General features: G+C 34.5%; 1 protein-coding gene across 1 annotated transcript; it reads left to right on the top strand.

Annotated features, from left to right (window-relative positions):
- The first annotated feature begins 10,892 nt into the window (after positions 1 to 10,892).
- Positions 10,893 to 14,827, top strand: LOC125871205 (uncharacterized). The gene is made up of 3 exons (XM_049551805.1): positions 10,893 to 11,135; positions 14,316 to 14,456; positions 14,530 to 14,827. The coding sequence occupies exons 1-3, from the start codon at positions 10,893 to 10,895 to the stop codon at positions 14,704 to 14,706; spliced, it is 561 nt and encodes a 186-aa protein (XP_049407762.1). The 3' UTR covers positions 14,707 to 14,827.
- Positions 14,828 to 21,988: the final 7,161 nt, after the last annotated feature.

Raw genomic sequence — 21,988 nt, 5'->3', positions numbered from 1 at the left:
AAGTTTAGGTACGATGATGATGAACTGAACTTAAATGAAATACTATAGTTGACCTAACTTGTTTTGGATTGGAATATAGTAATAATTATTGTTTTGGTTCATAAGTTTATCGAAATAGTGAATCGTTCGTGTACATCTTAGATGGAAATGAATACCAACAAAAGGATGTGTGAAATGAATGGCCCGCCCTTAATAGAGCGCCTAAAGCAAAAATAAGAAAAAATGATAATAAAAGGGAAAAACTATCTAATTACACAAACATTAATATCATTTATAATACTCCACTCTATATAGTTTGAAATAATTACATATTGTCTCACTAATTAGTAATTTTGCACTAGATTTCAAATAAATTATCATTTTTTTATGGTAGATATATGTATCCTTGATACCATATACATTCTGAAATACCTATACATATATAGGAAGAGAGTCGAGCAAGAGAGTAACATGCATGTATCTTTGATAATACTAATACATAGAGAGAGCCGAGCGAGAGGGTCAGTATATCCCAAATACATGTGAATCATGCTCAAATACAGCATATCTGAAACAAATTACACCTAATAACTTATAGTACTCATAAAAATACATTAGGATAAAGTGAAGCATAGTATCTGAGAGTGGATTTGATGTACGGGCTAGGCCACTAGATTGGCCCATATGATCAGCTGGGGCAAGGACACCTTTAACTTTTAGCCCATTATTCCATTTAGGTGCTAGTGCTTTAGTTGTTGTAGTTACTAGTTATCTTGCACCTAGCTAACTAGATATAGCTTTTAGCCCATATTGTTATTGATTTGAGGTTTAACTAATAACTTGTATACATGTGTATCATCCTCAAATCAATAAATAAGCCATAAACTAACTAGAATTAGCTTACTTTGTTATTCACATGCATTGTCTTTAGGGATGGCAACAGGATGCGACGAGTCATCCAAATTAAAAGATATATCTAGATACCTTTTTTTTCTTTTTTTTTTTGTAAAAATAAAATTTGTCGTCGTGAATTAGTTGTCCACATTATTATAAATAGTTGTCTCAAAATACTTGACAGTTTACAAAATCAAGATGAAATTAGTTAAATTTTACTCATTTTACCTCTGCAATTAATTACAAAGGTAAACGAATTTGTAAAAATCCAATAAATAAATAAATTTAAAGGGTAAATTAGTAAACTTATCCTTATTTGTGATTTGTTAATATACGTGTAAAGAAAAAAAGTGAACAACCAATACAAAAAGGAGGGAGTATCTAATTAACGTAGAATCGAAATATGAAGGAAGCGCAGGATATATAGCATGCAATGGAAAAATAACAAGGTATCCATCATTTACATGAATTCCTTTCCCATTCGTTTAGGAAAATTCCAAGTTGGTGATTTGTGTATATTAATATTATCCATTAAGATTATACTAAGTATGTTATTATTATTGTTAATTGTTGTATTGAGTTTAGAGTTATAAAATAGCAAAATTGTACATGAAAAAAGAAAAAAAAAACAAGAAATTTGTAAGATGTGTACAAGTTTATCTGAATATAGACTATTTTCTTAAATACACTTAAAATAAGTCGATCGAAACAGACTTTAAATGGATTTATAAAACCAAACTCAATAAGTCTGATGAGTGTCAACAAGGTGCATTTGGTGGTAAAAGGATACAAACAAGAGAATGGTGTTGATCAAGTATATTTACAAGTAAAAAAATAGCTCGTGACAATATGCACAAACTAAGGCCTAATAGATTAGGTCTCAACTTCAAAGCCTTATGCCTACGAAAACAAGGTTTGTGGGTTGAACTTGTCACAACTCACACGAAACTTACTTAGTGTGATTTAATTACCTCTTTTATGTTAGTTGTAAGCTATTGCAGTCTACAACGGTTTACCCTAAGCCCACCTAACGGTAAGTGTTGCGGGTTCCCTTATCGTCAAAAAAAAAGCCTAGTAATTAAATTAAACTATTGACTATACAAATTTGTTTTCCCATAAGTTACTACATACACCGGATCATACTCATTTTTGGCTTCATTAATATGTATTGACGAGGTAGTTTTTTGAAAAACCCACATAAAGTATAAATTTATTTTATTATAGTTTTATACAAGTATTAAGGATGTCGTGAATATTTTATCATCAAAATAATAAATTTAAATTAACCGTTCAAAGAAGTAAAAAAAAAATATCATGTATGAGAAGGCTTAAATATACTTCTTATATAATTTTTTTAAAATAAAAAGATTATTTTTTTTTTCACTTTCTTTAGATGAAAATAGTATATTTGTGTAATTCTTTTTGGGTGATATAAAGGGCACTGGCCCCATATGAAAAATTATATATATGATATGATATATATTATACACCTGATAGATGAAAATATATTGTTTTAATGATATAATGGGGACAAAAAAAACTCTTTTTATATATAGTAATATGACAAGAAACACACAATAACCATAATTCATATGGTTTAGTGTTTCACGTACGTACACAAGTATGTCGTTGCCGTGTGGATCGTGTGGATGCGGAAGGGATGAAAAGAAATTGAAACCGGATCGGATGGAGAGCCTGAGTATGATTCCGATGATTGGCGAACTTGGTCAGATAGGGATGTTTTTATCAGTACTATCAACAGCTAGACGAGAGCGATGTAGGTTTATTCCTTTTCCTTATTCCATCATTTTTTTTTTTCCAATTTATCACAATTGCATAAGAATAGCATGAAAAATTGTATGATTGTATGTTCTGGATCTGGATCTGGGTCTGGGGGTGGGGAGGTAGAGCATACACAAACCTTACCCAGTTGTTTTCGATACACTCTATGTTGGAAGTTTCCTGTGCTTGCTTTTCATATTATGTTGTGCATTTTTGCCTTATTAAACCTAACGACTTCTCTGCACACACATATAAATGTGCATGCATTATTTCTACTCTATGAACAAACACACATTGTATTGTGGTACAAGTTTTCAACTGTTGAATTTGTCATTATATTTTACCCTTCTTGTTAGATCAGTCATAAGTCAAATGCTGAATTATGCCCAGTAGTTCTGTTAAAGAATGACAAAAGTCTCACATCGGTGATTAATGAGATGGGTGGACTCCTTATAAGGCTTGGACAATCCTCCTCCCTTTGAGCTAGCTTTTGGGGTGTGAGTTAGGCCTAAGACCTAATCTAACAAGTTCTCATCTCTTAATTTATTTGCATGTTTACTCCCATTTACCCCATTCTGGAATTTGAACTATTTCCAAAGTTTGTGGATAGGATCAAGGGTTATGCTTCACTGGCAATCAAGCAATACTTTGGGAATGATGTATGATTTTTTATACCATGGTATTTGCCCATTTTCTATTGTGCAATGTATTGATTTTTACTTATTATTATCTGCAGGGAAAGGAACGCACTGTTACGGAGATTTTGAAGCTAAATATATGCAGGTTGTCCTCGTGACTACATTACCTTTAAAATTGATAATGAGGGGAAGGAAGAAACTTTTCAAACTAAGGTGGAACGCACGATTGAAAGAACATTAGAAGTTCCAATTTGCAGGCGCAAGGTTTAATTTGTTGCTGAAATACCTGCAATGACCCTTGTCTTTTTGCAAAAACTGTTTGCGACTTGTAATGGATCTATCTAAATGTAATGGCTCCATGTTTATGACTATGATGCAGTGCTCTTTCTTTTATTGTTTCATAAGACAAGTTTATTAGTAATACTACTGCACTTATGGAGACATTGATACCGATAACCAATCCCAGTGGTTATGGGGCATTAATTTTACTGGACAAATATCAATGAAAGCGCTAAGGCCTCATTTGAACCAATTTTTGCTAAGTTTTGTTGCTAGCAAATCAACAAATGTTTCCTCATTAGTCGTAAATTATTATTTTTTGGTAACAACCGTAAAATATTTTACCATAACCAACAAAAAGAACAATTACAAATGAAGAGCAACTTTCTCTGATAACAAAGAGCAGGCCTAGCTCCTACCAAAACATAAGAAACTAATTACATATTAAATGCTGAATAAAATTCCTACACTTCTTTGTTTTCATTGAACTACTAAGTAACTGTAACCTTTCAATGATTTCCTTCTTTATCTGTGCAACTGCCTCTTCTTTCTGTACATATTTGCCTTTGTACCATCTCCAATTCCTGGCACGCCAAGTGTGGTAAATGATTGCTCCACATATAGCAGCCATGATCTCTTTTTGAAATAGCTTCCAGTGTTTCCCTTCTATATATATATTCCAGGATTTTCATGATACCAATCAGTCCAGTGATGCATTGCTTGCCACACAGTTGATATCCATTTGCATTTATCGAATAAGTGAACATTGGTCTCCATTACTTTCTCATCACATACACAACATTCAGGGTTTTGATCATTTCGATGAATACCCTGGGAATTGCTTGTTTGCTCCCATCTACCCCATACAACGCTTTGGCAATGATGTATGATCTATACCTTGTTATTTCCCCATTTTCTATTGTGCAATATATTGATTTTTTTTACCTATTATTAACTACAGGGGAATGAACGCAATGTTACAAAAATTCTGAAGCTAAATGCAGGTTGTCCTCGTGACTTTGCCTACTAAATTTCCTTTAAAATTGATAATGCGGGGAAGGAAGAAATTTTTCAAGCTACGGTGGAACGCACACAGAGGCGTATCTAGAGGGGGTGCCGTGGGTTCACGTGAACCCATGCTCCCCTCTCTATACTAGATCATATATAGTAGTGTTATATATTTTTAAAAATATTTAAATATAGATGTGTGAACTCATGTTCAAAGTATCATATAATAATGCGATAATGATTGGGTGCACTTCTCTAAGTGAGAGATAAAAATTTAAATCTTATAGCTATCTTGTCTCTTTGAGTAACACTTTTCCAAGTGGTTATCAGTTACACTTTTGTCGTTTCAACTAATTTTTGTTTTGTTTTTTTCCTTTATTCTTTCAAAATTTTCAAGTGTGTTACATCGAGAATTCCTAAAAAATTTAGCATTGTAAATTTTTTATATAATTAAATCAAATGTGTATATTAAAATTTAAAACTAGTAGTCTTCTATATTTTGGACCTATAATTTTTAAACTTTAATGGTTCATATTACAAACTAAAAGTCAAATCGATCAAATTTATATTTAAGATACATTTTTTCGTAATCGTGCACCCATCTAGCCGAAATTCTGGATACGCCTCTGATTACGCACAATTGCAAAAATAATAGAGATTCCAATTTGCAGATGCAAGGTTTAACTTGTTTGCAGTGAACCGTGTCTTTTGGCCCCTCTCATATACGACAGTTTTGCTCTCTATTCTTATCTGCCATTGACATCTTTATTGTTAGTGTACACAATATTTATTTTTGATGTTTGTGACTTCTAATGGCTCTCTATCAAAATGTAATGACTCCATGTTTATAGCTACAAACTGCATCAATCTTTTTTTCTTTTTTCGTTTCGTAAGACAAGTTTATTAGTAGCGGTTTACCACTCCTTAGTTTGTGAGCTATTGCATGGGAGTAGAGGTTTTATCCTGTGCACACTCAAAAGATAGCGGTTATCAATTTCTCTTGTCATAAAAAAGAAAGACGACAAGTTTATTAGTAATACTACTGCACTACAATGACCATTTTATGACACTACCATCCGATTGGTTAATTGCATCAATCGATATATACATATACAATTCAGTATATACATATACAATAGCAGTAAAGAGGTTATTTCTCCACTTTCTTATTTCAGTTATAGTAGAAAGTTACTTCCTTGTTTTAAGATGTGTGGTTAATCCACTAATGTTGTATTTAGTGTTATTGGTACTCAGTGAAATGATAAGCAGAAATTACTAAGTCTTTGAGTACTTCAAACTCAAGAGATTGCAGGTTCTCTCTTAACGAACCAGAGCCATAGGTCGTAAGAAGAAAACATTCAGTTTCATACTACAACTCCCCATAATCAGATCCATGTCAAGGGATCATAACAACTTGGTATTAGAGACGAGTGTTATGTGAGATCAAATTCAATATCAACTGGCACAATTGGTGAACTTATTTCAAGAAGAACGTGCAACCAATATAGCGAGACAAGAAGCAATAAATTCTCGCTTAGATGCACTCACAAAGGATCTAGCGAATTCGAAGGTTGATTCTGAATCAACTGAACATACCAGTCAGAATCAGGGTTGGAAGGGTAAACGTGGAGTGACAGGAGGGTTAAAATCAGATGCAGGAGGAAGTTCCATCACTCCTAGGTATACAAAGTTGGATTTTCCATACGGTTTACTGGCCAAGGAGACCCTTTGGGATGGCTGAATAGATGTGCCCAATTCTTTCGACACCAATAGACTCCAGATGAAGAAAAAGTTAGACTAGCTTCTTTTTATTTGGAGGGGAATGCACAACTTTGGTTTCTTCAATTAGAGACAGATATGCCTGAACCGTCTTGGGATAAGTTCAAACGTTATTGTAACCTTCGTTTTGGGGCACCAATCAGAAGTTAGAAATTGGGAGAATTGGCTAAGTTACACCAGATCGAGTCTGTGGCAGATTACCAAGAAATATTTGAGCAGTTAATTTCGCGGGCTGGTACACTTACACAGTCACAAAAAATTAAACTTTATATCTGCGATCTTACTGATTACGTAGCGATGGATGTTGAGTTGCATAATCCTCTAGATTTGGCTACGGATATGAGTTTATCCCGACTTTATGAACGCAAGGAACAACCCATTTGTTCACAATTGTTAGATGCTTGCAAATCAAAGACAACAGATTTCTCACCTCAACAATATGTCAGATTTGTGAAGAAACTGACCAGATCTGAAATGGAGGAAAGACGACTTAAGAGACTTTAATTTGTCTCAATTGTGATGAACCATTCACTCGAGGTCATCAGTGCAAGAAGTTATTTTGGATTGACTCTATATACGATGAGGAAAAATTTGTTGGAAACGAGGGAAATACTAATACTTTCCGCACTTAGCGCTTGAGGGCAAGCGCGATTTGGAGAGGGGGAGTAATGTTAGCACCCTTTTGGTCTACCAATGGTTTACACATGGAAGATTTAGGGAAATTAGAAAGTAGATTACTTTTATTTATTTTTTATTTCTGTATTGCAGTGTTTGCAGTAGATTATTACTGTGACATCTTGCAAGTCGATAACTAGGAAGAAGCTTAAAAATTGGGATTTTCTTTTTTTTTTGGAAAGAATTTGGAAATCTAGAAATTTGCTAAGTATGGAAAAAAGGTGAGTTTTTGGCCAACTTTGAGCAGTCATAACTCCTAGGTCATGACGAGTTAGGAGTAGTTCCAGTTATGTTTGGGAAGCTCGTGGAATGATATTTCCAACGCCACCGAGTTTGCTCGATTTCGAGTTCGTATGAGTGAGTTATGCCCTTTGGAAGTTGGGTAGTTGGCAGGGAAGTCCGTCCGGAAATTTTAAGGGTATTTTGGTCTTTTCCCTAATCAATTATTTTGGTTGTGTTAAAGTGTTAGACTGATTTTAGATCAGTTTGTTCCATTTTAAAGAGTGAAAGTTAGGGATTTTGAGAGAAGAGAGAAAGAAGAGGAGAAAGAGAAGAAGGAACAAGGTTTCGTCAAAGATCATCGTGGAAATTGTCGGGGGTGATCCCTAATAGGTATGTGAGTTCATAGTGTTGGGATAGTTCTTTCCCCCACACGCCAAACTCGTTTAATTTTGAGAAAAGATTGATTATGTTTGTTGAAGTTGTTGGTTGTATTTGTTGAAGTTGTTGGTTGTGATTGTGTTGAAGTTCTTGTTGATTTGGGACATGTTTTCGGTTGGGTTTTTGAGTTGAAATCTATTGTATGTTGAGGGGTTTATGATTCTAAGTGTTTGGGGCTGGAACCTTTGAAGTTAAGAGGGTTAAGAGTTGGTAGCGTGAAGGAGGAAAGTCGGGCAGCTTGCATGAAGCAAGTCTGCGTCGCAGACTTGTTTCCTCTGTGAACAAAATCTGCTCCGCGTCGCTGACAGGACGCAGACTTCACTGTTTCAAAAAGAAATTTTCGTAATTTTTCTTAAGTTTAGCTGTCCTAAATCATCCCTAAACATCATAAGGTCTTTCTAAACACAAATCTTGAATCCTTGAATCCATAATTCAATTCAAGAAAGTTATGATCAAAGTCAAGTGAAGTTAGAGTCAAGCTTAGAAGTTAAGAAGTAAGTCAAAGCAAGTCTTTAAAGCCTTTCAAGAGTCTTTATTGAACGTTTTAACTTCATTTTAAGGCTCAAGTTTCAAGTCAAGTAAATAGTGTTGAGTTTCAATTCAAGTAAAGAGTATTGAGTTTCAAGTCAAGTAAAGAGTAAAAAGTTGAGTTCTTTTCGCAAGTTATTAGGGAACTATGTATTCCCAAAGAAGTTTTTAAATGTTTTTACATTTGAGTAAGAAAGAAACTATGATTTCCAAGTGAGCCTTTGGGCTAGTTTTCAAGAAAGAGGAACATTGATTCCAAGTGAGCCTTTGGGCTAGATTTTGAGCAATTATCTCAAACTAAAGAAAGTTGTGTTTAAAACACTTACGAGCTAAAGTATTTTGGGAGTAGTATTGAGCACCGAATTGGGGACTCGAGTTCATAGTTACTCAACTCTCCATAAGAACCATGTAGCCAAACATGAAATTTAACGGGTCATTCTTTTTAGATGATCACGTAAGTTAAGCTAGTGGATCCACTAAGTTAAGTAAGGTCCTATATCACGGCAAGGTATAGGATGGTCCTTGGGCAACGTGAGGTAAAACGTTGTATCATCACTAGGGCTCATAGTGGTGGTTGTCGGTTAAAGAATCTCCCACCAAAGTTATATTACTTTTATACAAGTAAAGTTGAGTTTGTTATGGTTTTATCTTTAACGAACTAAGTTGTTTACAATGTTTTAAAAGCTTTATATATATATATATATTGCCTGTGTCTTACTGCTTTATATTGAGTTCGGTTATTCATGAGTCGAGCAGCGCCAAGGTAAGTGTTCTCTTGTACTCCTTTCAAGCTTGAGTTGTTGTTTTAACCTTCCATCTCGCATACTCGTACATTCAATGTACTGATACCAGTTGACCTGCATCTTATGACGATGCAGACAGAGGTACCTCGGATCAGCATCTAGCACGCCGTTGATCCAGCTGAGCGCTTCAGAGTCAATGGTGAGCCTCCTTGTTTTTCGGAGGACTTGGTTATTTTGTGTTCTTAAGTTTTGTTTTTGTTAGGATGTTGTGGGGTTTGTCCCAACATCCATCTCAGTATTTTAGAGGCTTCATAGACAGTCAGTCAGTTAGTATTGAGTCTCTCATCTATGTATATATGTAAATATTCTATTTTGAGACTCAAGTTGCCTTTTTGGTCAGATTTTATCAGTTAAGTTGTTTTATAACATTGCATTGCATTGAGTTATTATGTTGAGTTAGGTTTCCCCTGAGTTAAGAAAGCCAGGCCAAGGGTTCACTTGGGGCTAGCAATGGTCTCCGGGTGTCGGCCACGTTCAGGGTGTAGGCTCGGGGCGTGACAATTACAACTTATTTTTCTTACTTCTATGTAGCAGTTGTTGTAGTAAGGAGGTTATTTCTCCACTTTTTCATTTTAGTTGTAGTAGGAAGTTACTTCCTTGTTTTTAGATGTGTGATTAATCCACTAGTGTTGTATTTAGTGTTATTGACATTCAGTGAAATGATAAGCAGAAATTACTAAGTCTTTGGGTACTTCAAACTCAAGAGATTGCATGTTCTCTCTTAATGAACCACCACCATAAGTCATAGGAGCAAATGTTTTATCCCGTGCACACTCAAAAGACAGCGGCTGTGAATTTCTCTTGTCATAAAAAGAAAGACGACAAGTTTATTAGTAATACTAGTGCACTACAATGACCATTTTATGACACTACCATCCGATTGGTTAATTGCATCAATCGATATATACATATACAATTCAATCAGATCTTCATGTAATTTTGAAACAAATAAATAAATACAAACCAAATTAATCAATTGATACAAATACAATTCAATAAAATTTCATAAATACAAACATAAATCAAAATTTAAAAGAAGATTTAACCAGCAAATCTATGAAAAATCAACTTTTAGAATTCATGCTTTGAAATAAAAACTTTTTTTATTCGGATAATTAGAAAGGATGAACGGAATCAAATTTAGTGTTTTAAATAAGCTAATATGTGTAGTATAATGGATGAAGAAATCAAACGAGTTTTTTCAATTTATCAAGCTTTTTCGTTCTCATGAAACCCATTGGATGAAGTTCTTCATCTCAAGGCAGACGTTCTGAGCTTCAACAATTCAATTTGGTGAGAAACTCTAATCCGATACATATATGTGATCTGTGAGACTGTTTTCCATTTAATAATCGAAATTATTGCATATTTCATAAATTAAGTTAAGATTCTTATATTTGTATAAATAGTTAAATTTCAATATAAACAAGATCTAAATAGCTACACAAACTATAACTAGTAATTAGACAAAATTTAGCTTAGGAGCCTCATTGGGTTATTTATGAAATTTTATCTTACCAAATTAGTATATTTGACCCACATAAATCAAATATGACAATATGTAACCCCCAATTCCCCAAAATTTAGCTTAGGAGCCTCATTGGGTTATTTATGAAATTTTATCTCACCAAATTAGTATATTGGACCCGCATAAATCAGTTATACTACCCCAATTCCACAAAATTTTGCTTCGGAGCCTCATTGGGTTATTTGTGAAATTTTATCTCACGAAATTAGTCTATTGGGCCCACATAAATCAAATATATTACTCAAATTCCCCAAAATACGTCCATTACACCAAGCACGAGAAGAAACACAAAATAGTTCACTTCAACAAAAAATTCATCTAAGTTAGGTTTCTACAACGATGTCTATGCCGTGTGATTGTGGAAGGGGTGAGAAGGAATCGCCACCCAAGAAGAAATTGAAATCGGAGGCGGAGGCGGAGGCGGAGGCGGAGGCGAAGGATGAGACCGGATCTGATTTGAAGTTTGAGGATGAAGACCAAAACGGGAATGAAGAGTCTTCCGGCTATGATTCCGATGATTGGACTACATTGCCAAATAAGGACGCCTTTATCAAGTACTTTCAACAAGTAAACGAGAGCGATGTATGTTCATTCTTACCATTCCTTTTCCTTATTACACTTATCACAATTGCCATGAGAAAATTGTATGTAGTAAGTTAAAGTTAGAGTGTACATATATCATACCTTACCCTCGAATGTTGTTTCGAATAGACCATCTTCTCAAGGAAAAACATTTTAAAGCAGGTCGAAAGAGGAAATACAACTTACTGAAAAAAACAAATTTATTGTATATTTTGTCCACACCAATAATTTAATCTACTATGCCTTAATTTGTGCGTAGTCATGAGCTATTTGTTGACTTGTAAATGTACTATCCCTTAATTGTGATATTTGTTGTAACTAATTTGTTTGTTCCTTTAAATTTAACTATGACTGCTAGAATTGAATTTAGATCATGTGTTTCTAGCTTGGAGATACTGTAAAATCATGCAATTGAGTTCCCTGTCACGAAGAAAATAGAGAGAGAAGACGTTAAAAGTTCATAGAACTAGGAATAGCAACGGGGAAGGGCGGGTTAAGCCTATGCGGGTGCATGGCAGGGAACATGATTGTGGGTGCAGGGCAGGTTGAAACAGATTTTGTTCAATTCTTATGAGGTGGGTGCGGGTTGAAACGGAAGTTTTTGTTTTTCTTGGTCCGATGAAATGGATTTATTTGATACTAAATATGAAACTGAAGTTGTATGGTCTTTTCTTTCTATTTACATGGGACTCCAGGTGATGTAAAAATAGGTTTCCTGATTTCTATCCATCTCTTTGTTCTTTTTAAACTTTATGTTGAATATGCTTTTTATTATTGTACTATCATTTTGTGTAGTTCAGTTAGTGCCTAGAGATGTTCGTGTGTTATACATGAATCCCTTTTTCAATATGCACTTCTTCTTTTTTCTGTATATGGCTCAAGACACTATAGAATTTTATGTACTAACATTCCAATAACACATTCCTCCTTTCTGCATCATTTTAGCATCTATGTGTGGTAAAGCTGGTTAAACTCAACTAGTTTTTTATGGGTTGGGAGTGGATAGTGTAGGGTTTTAATAGATGTGGATTTTAGATCCTTTTTTTCCAATTATCACATTCGTATAAACCTGATACTGTGTATACTCTATCCAATAAAAATGCATGTTAGGTGTGCTTAATTGAGACACTACACTCTATGACATAAGATGGTGAATCATTCTCACCACTTAGTCATCACATTTGAACTCGGTCTCTTTTAACAGTGTTTGGAAGAGCACTGTTTAAAGAGACATTAGGCAGGTTCACATGGCCATTTACATTTTGACCTTCTGTTAAATGCAAGGCACCTTGCATAGCTGTATGCATTTTGGTTTCATGTGTTCCCTTAGTTCTTTAGGCATAAGTAGAGTTATTTTCTTTAGTTAAGCTTCAAGAAGGGGAGGTATTATTTTGAAGCTTGTGGAAAGATCAAAGTTGTGTATGTTTGACATACATTCTCTTGAGTTGAATACATGACTGACTGGTAAGGAACTTTTAGGCCTAAATATGTGTGTTTGAAATTTGAAGGAAATATAATTTAGGAAAACGTGCCTAAAATAACCTCCAACTATTGGAAATGGAGCCGTTATACCCTCTGTTTGAGTTTGGGTGCAAAATTACCCTCACCGTTACACAATTGGATCAATAAGACCCATGATTAACGGAAAACTTAAGTAAAAGGATTCAGAATATTTTTTGAAGGTTGACCGTTTCTTTTCTCTTTCCCTCCCTATTCCCTCTCCGATGCATTTCATTCTGCTCGCTACCCCTTTCTCTTTTCTTTGTTTCTTCTCTTTTCTTTCCCCTTGAGTCAAATCAATACAAGAAAATACCTGCAGAATTCCATCTGTCTTCACACAAAAATCTTACCCATTTTGCTTTATTGTGCACACAAGTTCCATCAACCAGCACCACCTGTTGTAGTCAACCAAAAAAAAGCTGTTCTTTTTTTTTCTTTTTTTTGATAACCGAGAAATTCGTCTGTGACCCGCCCTTTGGACCAATCACAGCCTTCTAAACTCGGTGGATAATGGGTCCGCCCCTCTACCCTTCTCCACTTAAATACCGGGCTTTGCTTTGCATGGTGTGGGGCTTGAACCTGCAACCTAAGCCACAAATCCTCCACCTTTTGCCACTCAAGCTAGGCCTTGGGGGCAAAGTTGTTCTTTTTCTCAAAGCAAATATATCAAAAACTTGCATGAGATTTTTCTTTGGATGGGCTAAAATGCTAAACTCAAATTATATCATCTCATTGACAAGAGAAAATATTTATTGAGCAAAGGATACAGATCTCGAGTGTGCTTTACGAAAAGTCTAAACCAATTACTCATTAATTCAACAGCTACTGTACAAAATCGAGTAAGAATTTCAGTTTGTGCAAGCTCAGTTTGATAAATACACAACACTAATTGTTCTAGCGGACTTGAAGGACAGTAAAACTAGATACCAAAACCAGAATCTGCTCAGATAGTTTGTTTTGCAATATTGATAGGAAATGACTTGCATACAAATTCATTTACGTGATCGACAACCTAATATGTCATCATCACACTCCGCACTTGTACACTGTACCAAAAATTGATTGTAGAGATGGGATTGAAGTTAATACTCTTCTTGTATGTTTAAAGTTCCGTGTGCTTGCTTTTCATGTTTTGTACTTCATGTTTGCCTTGTTTAAACTCTAAACCTAATGGGTTATACTAATTTGCAAAGCACTCACTTAGTTTTCCTAAACAAATGGGAAAAGAATTCTATACTTTCTAGAATTGATGTTGCAAAGACTAAGTTACAGCTTGTCTATACAATTTTTCTTTTTCTTTTTCTTTTTTTCTTTCTTCTGGGTGCCCTCTATGATATGGTTTGGGTTTGAATGGAAAAATGATTATATTGTTTTCATGGACTTTTCCTTTTGATTTTAAATACATTTTCATGTCACCCCTCACCCACCAATTATCCACTACAATTGGAAGTGTCTTTTTTTGTGTAACAACTAAAAGGTTGGAAATTCACATAGTGCATGCATAACTTTTGTATATGACAAAATCTGATCCATAAACAACACACATTCTGTTGTTGTACAAGTAACTATCGAATTTGTGATTATATTTTACTCAAAATTCAAATGCTGGCTTATGCCTTAAAATATAAATCTTTTGACTCTGATTAGTTCTCATCTCTTTGTTTGTATGTATCTTAATAGGGTTTTGACTTTGATGAATACCCTGGGCCGTCCATGTATACTCCCATCCGCCCTCTTCTAAAATTTGAAGGATTACCTAAGTTTGCTGATGAAATCAAGGGTTATGCTTCAATGGCGATCAAGTATTATTTTGACAATGATGTATGATCTATATCTTGTTATTTGCCCATTTTCTGTTGCGCAATGTATTAATTTTATCTATTATTAACTGCAGGGGAAGGAACGCAAAGTTGAGGAGATTGTGAAGATAAATGCAGGTGGTCCTCGGGATGCTACCTACTACATTACCTTTAAAATTAATAATGAGGGAAAGGAAGAAACTTTTCAAGCTAAGGTGCAACTCCCGATTGGGGGAGCAATCAAATTTCCAATTTGCAGGCGCAAGGAATAACTTGTTGCAGAAATATTTGTAGTTACCTGTGCCTTTTGCACCCCCAAATGCTTTCTATTACTTAAGTAATTATGTATAACTCTAGTATTATTGGTTATCTTATCTGCTATTGACATTTTTATTGGCAGTGTACACGATATTTATTTTTATGTTTTTGACTTGTAATAGCTCTAGCGCTGAATAGAGTATATTATTAATGCTTAAATTAGTAATTTAAATATTGGTTATGTTTATATTAATTATGTTGAGATTATTTCCTGTTTTGTTTGGTTCAGTGTATTAAAAATAACATGTATTGCATATTTTAATAAAAAAATATTTGTTTATAGAAATATCTTTTTCAAATACAAGAAAAAGGATGAGGAAAATGTTTTGAGGAACAATTATTTCCTTATCCATATTTATGCCTAAATTAAAATTTCTTGCAATGCTAATATTATAATCTTTTATGTATTATTTTAGATAATATAACATCAAATAGAATATACATAAATTTAAAAAATGTGGACAGTAACACATACAGCTTATTAAACTGTAGATTCTTACAAGTTAGATGCTTGATTTGACTTTCAAGTGGTTAGTGTAGAAATTTCATTTGCCGTATACTACTTTTTTTTTCATTAGACTTTTTGTCCAAAAGCTCATTTAAAATTTTATTGCAATAAGGCACAAATATCGCCTTAAACTATATTCGAAATTTTAATGGCACACTTAAATTTTACGAAGAATCTATTATTTTTAAATTTTAAGGGATAATATGACTCCCGTAAAAAAAGTTTAAGTGTGTCATTGAAATTTTAAATATAATTTGAGATGATATTTGTGTTTTTTCCCAATTTTACTTAATACTAACTTTGGATGGACTAAGAATCATTCAACTCCTAAATTTGAAAAATACTTGTTTTTATTATAGAAAAAATTACATAATAAAATAAAATATGTGGTATATATTTATTATGGTACATCAATGTCACATTGTCAAGAGTTAATTTTGTTTTGAAGCATTCTTGCAAAGAGAACAGATAAAATCCGTTTGCATCAGGGCTGGATATAGTCAAAATGATGAGGATGAGTTATCCAGAAGGATAGTAAATCAAGACAAAATCTTTTTTCGTACGCGACACATTTTTTTAGTTGACAAAAACTTGGTGACACTATGTTGAGTCATACTTATTTGGCAAAAAAATTACTCTTCTATAAAAATATTCATTCTCTTTTTGGATGGTTTTGAAAATCTTCTTATAATTTTTAAATTTCATGTTCAATCAAATTATAAAATAGTGGGTCATAACGATTGTATAAGTAGCTTTCATTTCTTAGCAAATATAATAGTCATAAAAAAATAAGACTATTCGAATTTCTAGAAATCTCTGGTGTCTTCAACCTATAAACCACATAAATATATGAAAAATTATCTATATACACAACTTATTTTGTCATATTCTTTAAAATTTTCTACCATTTGAAAAAAATTACAAAAATCTCTACTCTCTCCCGACCTATTATCAAATACATCACTTTACGCAATGTATCGATCGGATACATCACTATACACGATGTATCGGGACGTAATACATCACTTTACGCGATGTATCAGTCGAATACATCACCATACGCGATGTAGCGAGATGTTGAGTGATGTACCTGAAATTGAGACGTGATGTATCACGACGTTTGGGATGTATCCCGATTCCACGAAATTTAAGGAATTTTGGTAATTTGGAAAAATAAAATAAAAATAGAATCAGGATATAATTAACTCTTAACACTATGAAATTTGCGTAAAATTCCCAAAAATATTAAGATCTGTTGACTTGTGAATTTATAAGCTAGCGTTTGTCCATAAATTTCCAAATATTATTTGGGTGAAATTTCACCATGTGTTCGTCCATAGTATTTGGGAAATATATTTCACTTTTTTCAGAAATATGATTTATACCCCATAAGTTTTAAAAACTATCAAAACTAACCATATGTTTGTATAACATAACATATGACTTTGTTACCCTAAGTCGATTGTTATCATTTTCATCAACAATTATACCATCACTTTCACATTCACTGTATATTCCATCAGTACTTTGATGTTCATGTAAAAGATTATGTAAAACAACGCACACAACTATAGAGGTGTTCTTGTAAAAGATAAAAGTTTAGTTTAGAATTTGAATTATTAAAACTTCCCAAATAATGAGATTTGGCCCAAATACTATTTTTTTCTAGAATTAAGAATTTGAATTATTTGCCAAAAGTATTTACCAAATAATGACAAATTGTATGAATAAGCATTATTTGCCAAAATTTCCCCCCAAATTTTACTTGGAAATCTATGGCAAAACGGGCAAGACTCACCAGAATAATCATGAAATTTTGTCGAATCTTAAAAATTGCAACAAATTTGCACTAGATATAAATATGGATAAAAGCAGTATAAACAATACCTTTAAAAACTGCACCAGACCAGGGGCGGCTCAACGTTATCGGAGGCCTAAAGCGAAATCTTAATTAGAGGCCTAAAATATAAATAAAATTCACATGCATTTATTTAAAATTTATTTTTCTAACATTTTTAAATACAAATTATTACTTAATATATTTTTATATATAAATGATTTATTCGATTTCTTTTTCAATTATTAGTTTTAAATAAGATTTTATCAATTCAACGTTGAAAAATATTATTTTACTCGGACAATCATTATATGAATTGTTAACATAGTTCTACAAGTAATAAGTTGACAAATTTCAAATAAATATAAGAGTTAGAACCATAGCTTTGATGAAGTTGATAATTTGTTTACCCCACATTTTACTATGGTTGTTGTAATGCTTGAAAATCTAAGAAGAAATGGAAAAATAATTTACAATTCACTTTGTTCAACACTTTTCAACTATTAATTGATATTTTTGATAGAATATTACTCTAACTTATCAACAATTTAAAGAAGAGAGTGTAAAAGGAGTTAAAAAGAATATAATAATGTGAGTATTAGTGGAGAGTGTAAGAAAATAAAACAATATTTTCTTGATTTCTTCTATTTGAATGGGGTTTAAGAGAATAATTTCAAATATATACTTTTTATCATAAATAATTAATGTTTTTTCTATACAAAATTAACACATAATTTATTCTTGCTAAAAAATTGAGGCCCCCTAAAATTGGGGGCCTAAGGCCAATGCCTTATTTAAGTATGCATAGAGTCGGCCCTGCACCAGACACGAAAATGAAAAAAATTACGCCTATAAAAATAAGTTTATATTTTTTTTCTTTTACAAAACTTGTTAAATTATTAACAACGATCAATCAGCAAGAAAAATAGAGTTCGGGTAGAAATATTATGAGAAGGTAGGATATATGATAAAATAGAATTATTAAATAATAATAAATAAAGAAGAAACTATTAATTAGTTAATGACGCAATCTAACTAAATCGATTTTTGTTACACAAAATAGAACTTGTCTAACGATGAATTTGAAAACGATGTGATACAATAATTTGAAGTAACAATCAAAACAAACCCAAATCCAAAAAAAATCGGCAACTCAGGTAAAGGAAGATCTTTTTGTTTGCTTAGGAAATTGCTGTGACTTGTTCGTTTTCGGTTGATTTCTTTTCATTTTATTTATGGTTTTCTTGTGAATTTTAGCAGTGGAATATCATATTTACAGGCAGGGTTGGAGCTACAGTGTGTTGAGGGTATCCAATTGGAACAATTTTCAATCCAAATAACGAAACAGTAGCAACACTTAAATTGATTAGTCAAGAAGAACAATTACAGTAGTGAGATTTGGTAGTTCAGCTCTCAAGGAGCAGCAATTGCAGTATGAAAAATACTAAACGATAAGATAGAAAGAGGTGAGAGAACTTAGAAGAAATAAGATGTGAATTAAGAAAATGTTGCTATCATTCTTTTTCCCCCACTACTCTGCCATACTCCTGCATAGAACAACTTTTCTCACGTGCTTGTCCTTGCATAATGCCTAGGATATAGTCTTGTAGCTTTTTGTTAGGCTGTTTAATTCGTTGGCTTTTCCTAATTGTCTCAGGCCCATTCTCAATTTCCCTACTGACTTGGGCTGGCTAATCCATAACAATACTTCCCTCCCAATCGAGAATCTTGTCCTCAAGGTTCAGTGGGTGTTGATCTTCGACAGGAACTTGAAGTAGAGGTGTCACTTGCTCAGCAGACGTTCCCACACATTTCTTGAGCATAGAAATATGAAAGACTGGGTAAATTTGTGCATCAGTTGGCAAATCAAGTTTGTATGCAACATAACCAATTCGTTTCAGCACTCGATAAGGACCAAAGTTCTTCCGGTTGAGTTTGTGGTGGTGCTGCAAACGGAGAGAAAGCTGCATGTAAGGCTTGAGCTTCACAAATGCCCAATCACCAACTTCCAGTTGCAAATCTGTTCGACGAGCATTGTCATATAATTTCATACGAATTTGAGCCTTCGACAAGTTGTTCTTAAGTAGCACAAAAGCATCATCTCTCTTCAACATGTACTTCTCGACTAAATCATCTGTAGCACTGCCCAACACATAACGAGAAATAGTAGGAGGCTCCCGCCCATACAATACTTGAAAAGGTGTCACTACGACAGACGAATGAAAGGCAGTGTTGTACCAAAATTCAGCCCAAGGTAGCATTGGTACCCATTCGTGAGGACTCTCCGAAACAAAACACCTCAGATATTGTTCAATGCACTTGTTCAAGGCTTTAGATTGGCCATCAGTTTATGGGTGATACGCTGTACTCATAGCTAGAGAGGTACCTAGGAGTCTATTAATTTCCTGCCAAAAAGAGTGAAGAAATCTTAGATCCCTGTCAGTTACGATATGTAGTTTAATGACATTAGCTACAAAAACTAATGCAACAGAATGCGCGGTGAACGTGGACGACAATGGGATAAAATGCCCATATTTTGACAAGCGGTCCACAACAGTCATGATTGTCGCCTTTCCATTAGAACTCGGAAGGCAAGTGATGAAGTCCATAGCGATCTCCTAAAACACCACGTACGGTATAGGCAATGGTTGCAGCAGGCCGACAGGTATGCGATTCACGTCCTTCATTTGTTGACACACTTGACAAGAAGTAACAAAAGCTCGCACATCTCGCCGCATATGGTGCCAATAAAAATTAGATGAGAGACGATGAAAAGTACGAGCGATCTCGGCGTGCCCCACAATAGGTGAAGAATGAAATTCCTGTAATAGACGGATGCATACTGGGGAATCAGATGGGATAACTAGTTTTCCTTTGAAAAATAATAATCCTTCTCGAAGGACATAATCGGAGTCGGTAGCAGTCTGGTGCTCAATGCCATGTTTAATGGCAAGCAATTCTAGATAGGATTGAGTGGCCATTCGAATTTCATTAATCTAGTCAAAAGTTCGAATAAAGAAGGCATTTAAAGTCCCTTCAACAGGTCAAGAAAGCACATCAGCAAACTTGTTAAGCTTCCCAGGGCGATAAACAATATGCAAATCAAACCCAACCAACATCCCTAGCCATTGTTGTTGGTCAGGTGTCTGAATAACTTGATCAGTCAGATTTTTGAGTGATTGTTAGTCAATAACAATTGTGAAACGCCGTCCTAGTAAATACTGCCGCCATTTACCAACTGTTTGAGTAATGGCATACATCTCGCGATGGTAGGTTGAAGTTTTTTGCATTCTAGGGCACAACTTCTAGCTATAAAATGCGATAGGATGGCTACTCTGGGACAAGACAGCCACCACACCGACGCCCAAAACATCAGTCTCCACGTGAAATTCTTGTGTGAAGTCTGGTAACACCAAGACTGGAGTGCAACTCAGCTTGTTCTTCAAAGTCTCAAATGCCAACTGTGCGGCATCTCCCAACTTGAAAGACACTTTTTTGAGTAAATCAGTCAATGGACTAGCAATTGTGACATAGTTATTAATGAAGCACCTATAATAACCAGTGAGCCCTAAGAAACTCCGTACCCTCTTAACATTTGTTGGAATTGGCCTCTACTGAATAGCTGATATTTTAGAAGGGTCAACTGCTAACCCTTTGCTGGAAATGACATGACCAAGATAGTCAATTTAAGGCTGCCCAAATAAGCATTTAGAATGTCTAGCCACAAATTTGTGCTCACGAAGAATATGGAAAACTTGAGTGAGGTGCTGCAAATGATGTCCCCAAGACCGACTATAAACTAAGATATCATCAAAGAATACCAAAACACAACGACGAAGTAATGGTCGAAAAATCGAATTCATTATAGCCAAATAGCATCACAAGAAATTCATAATGTCCTTTATGAGTGCGAAAAGCCGTTTTTGGCATATCCTCGGGACGAACACGTATCTGATGGTAGTGAGAGAGCAAATCTAGCTTAGAAAAAAAATTGCACCATGTAATTCATCAAAAAGTTCGTCAATAGTTGGAATAGGGAATCGATCTCTCACAGTAATAACGTTCAAGGCACGATAGTCTACACAAAATCGCCATGTGCCATCTTTCTCTCAAACTAATAAAATAGGTGAGGAAAAAGGACCGGTGCTAGGCTGAATTATTCCATCAGTGAACATATTAGCAACCAATTGTTCCATGATGTTCTTTTGAAAATAGGGATACCTGTAGGGTTTAACATTAACAGGTCTTGACCCTGGATTGAGATGGATAACATGATCTAGCTCGCGTGCTGGAGGTAAACCTTGTGGTTTAAAAAACACATCTTTATATGAAGCCAAAATGGAGTCCATATCAGGAGGATAAGGAGGCGGACCAGGACTCTCACGCGTAACCAGTCTTAGGCAAAAGTAAGAAGACATCGCCTCAGTTTTAGAAAGTCGTCGTAACATGTGTAATTGCAAATGTTGAGCCTTATCATAAGGCTCTCCAATCCAGCTGTACTTTTGTCCCTTAAGGGAGAACTCAAATAGACGTCGAGAGTAATCTTGTAGAATTGGCCTCACGGAACTCAACCAAGATACCCACAAAACAATATCTGCACCATGTAGTGAAAGAACATATAAGTCAAGCACAAGATCACACCCTTGGATCGATAAAGGGACTTGTCGTACCACCCCATCACAGCGAAGATGCTGACCACTGCCAACCATCACCGAAAAAGGAGGTGCGGGCTCAAAAGACAGATTCAGAAATTTGGCAACTCGTGCTTGCACCAGTGCTTCCCCCATCAACCAATATTGCACAGGGGAACCCCATGCATAGCCATTAAAACGAGGGATAGCGTGAGAAGTACCACCTGCCAAGGCATGATATGAAATAGTAGAATGAGCTT

Source organism: Solanum stenotomum, chromosome 7 (genome assembly GCF_019186545.1).
Source record: "Solanum stenotomum isolate F172 chromosome 7, ASM1918654v1, whole genome shotgun sequence".
In the NCBI taxonomy this organism is placed as follows: Eukaryota; Viridiplantae; Streptophyta; class Magnoliopsida; order Solanales; family Solanaceae; genus Solanum; species Solanum stenotomum.
This window is presented reverse-complemented; position numbering and strand designations above follow the sequence as displayed.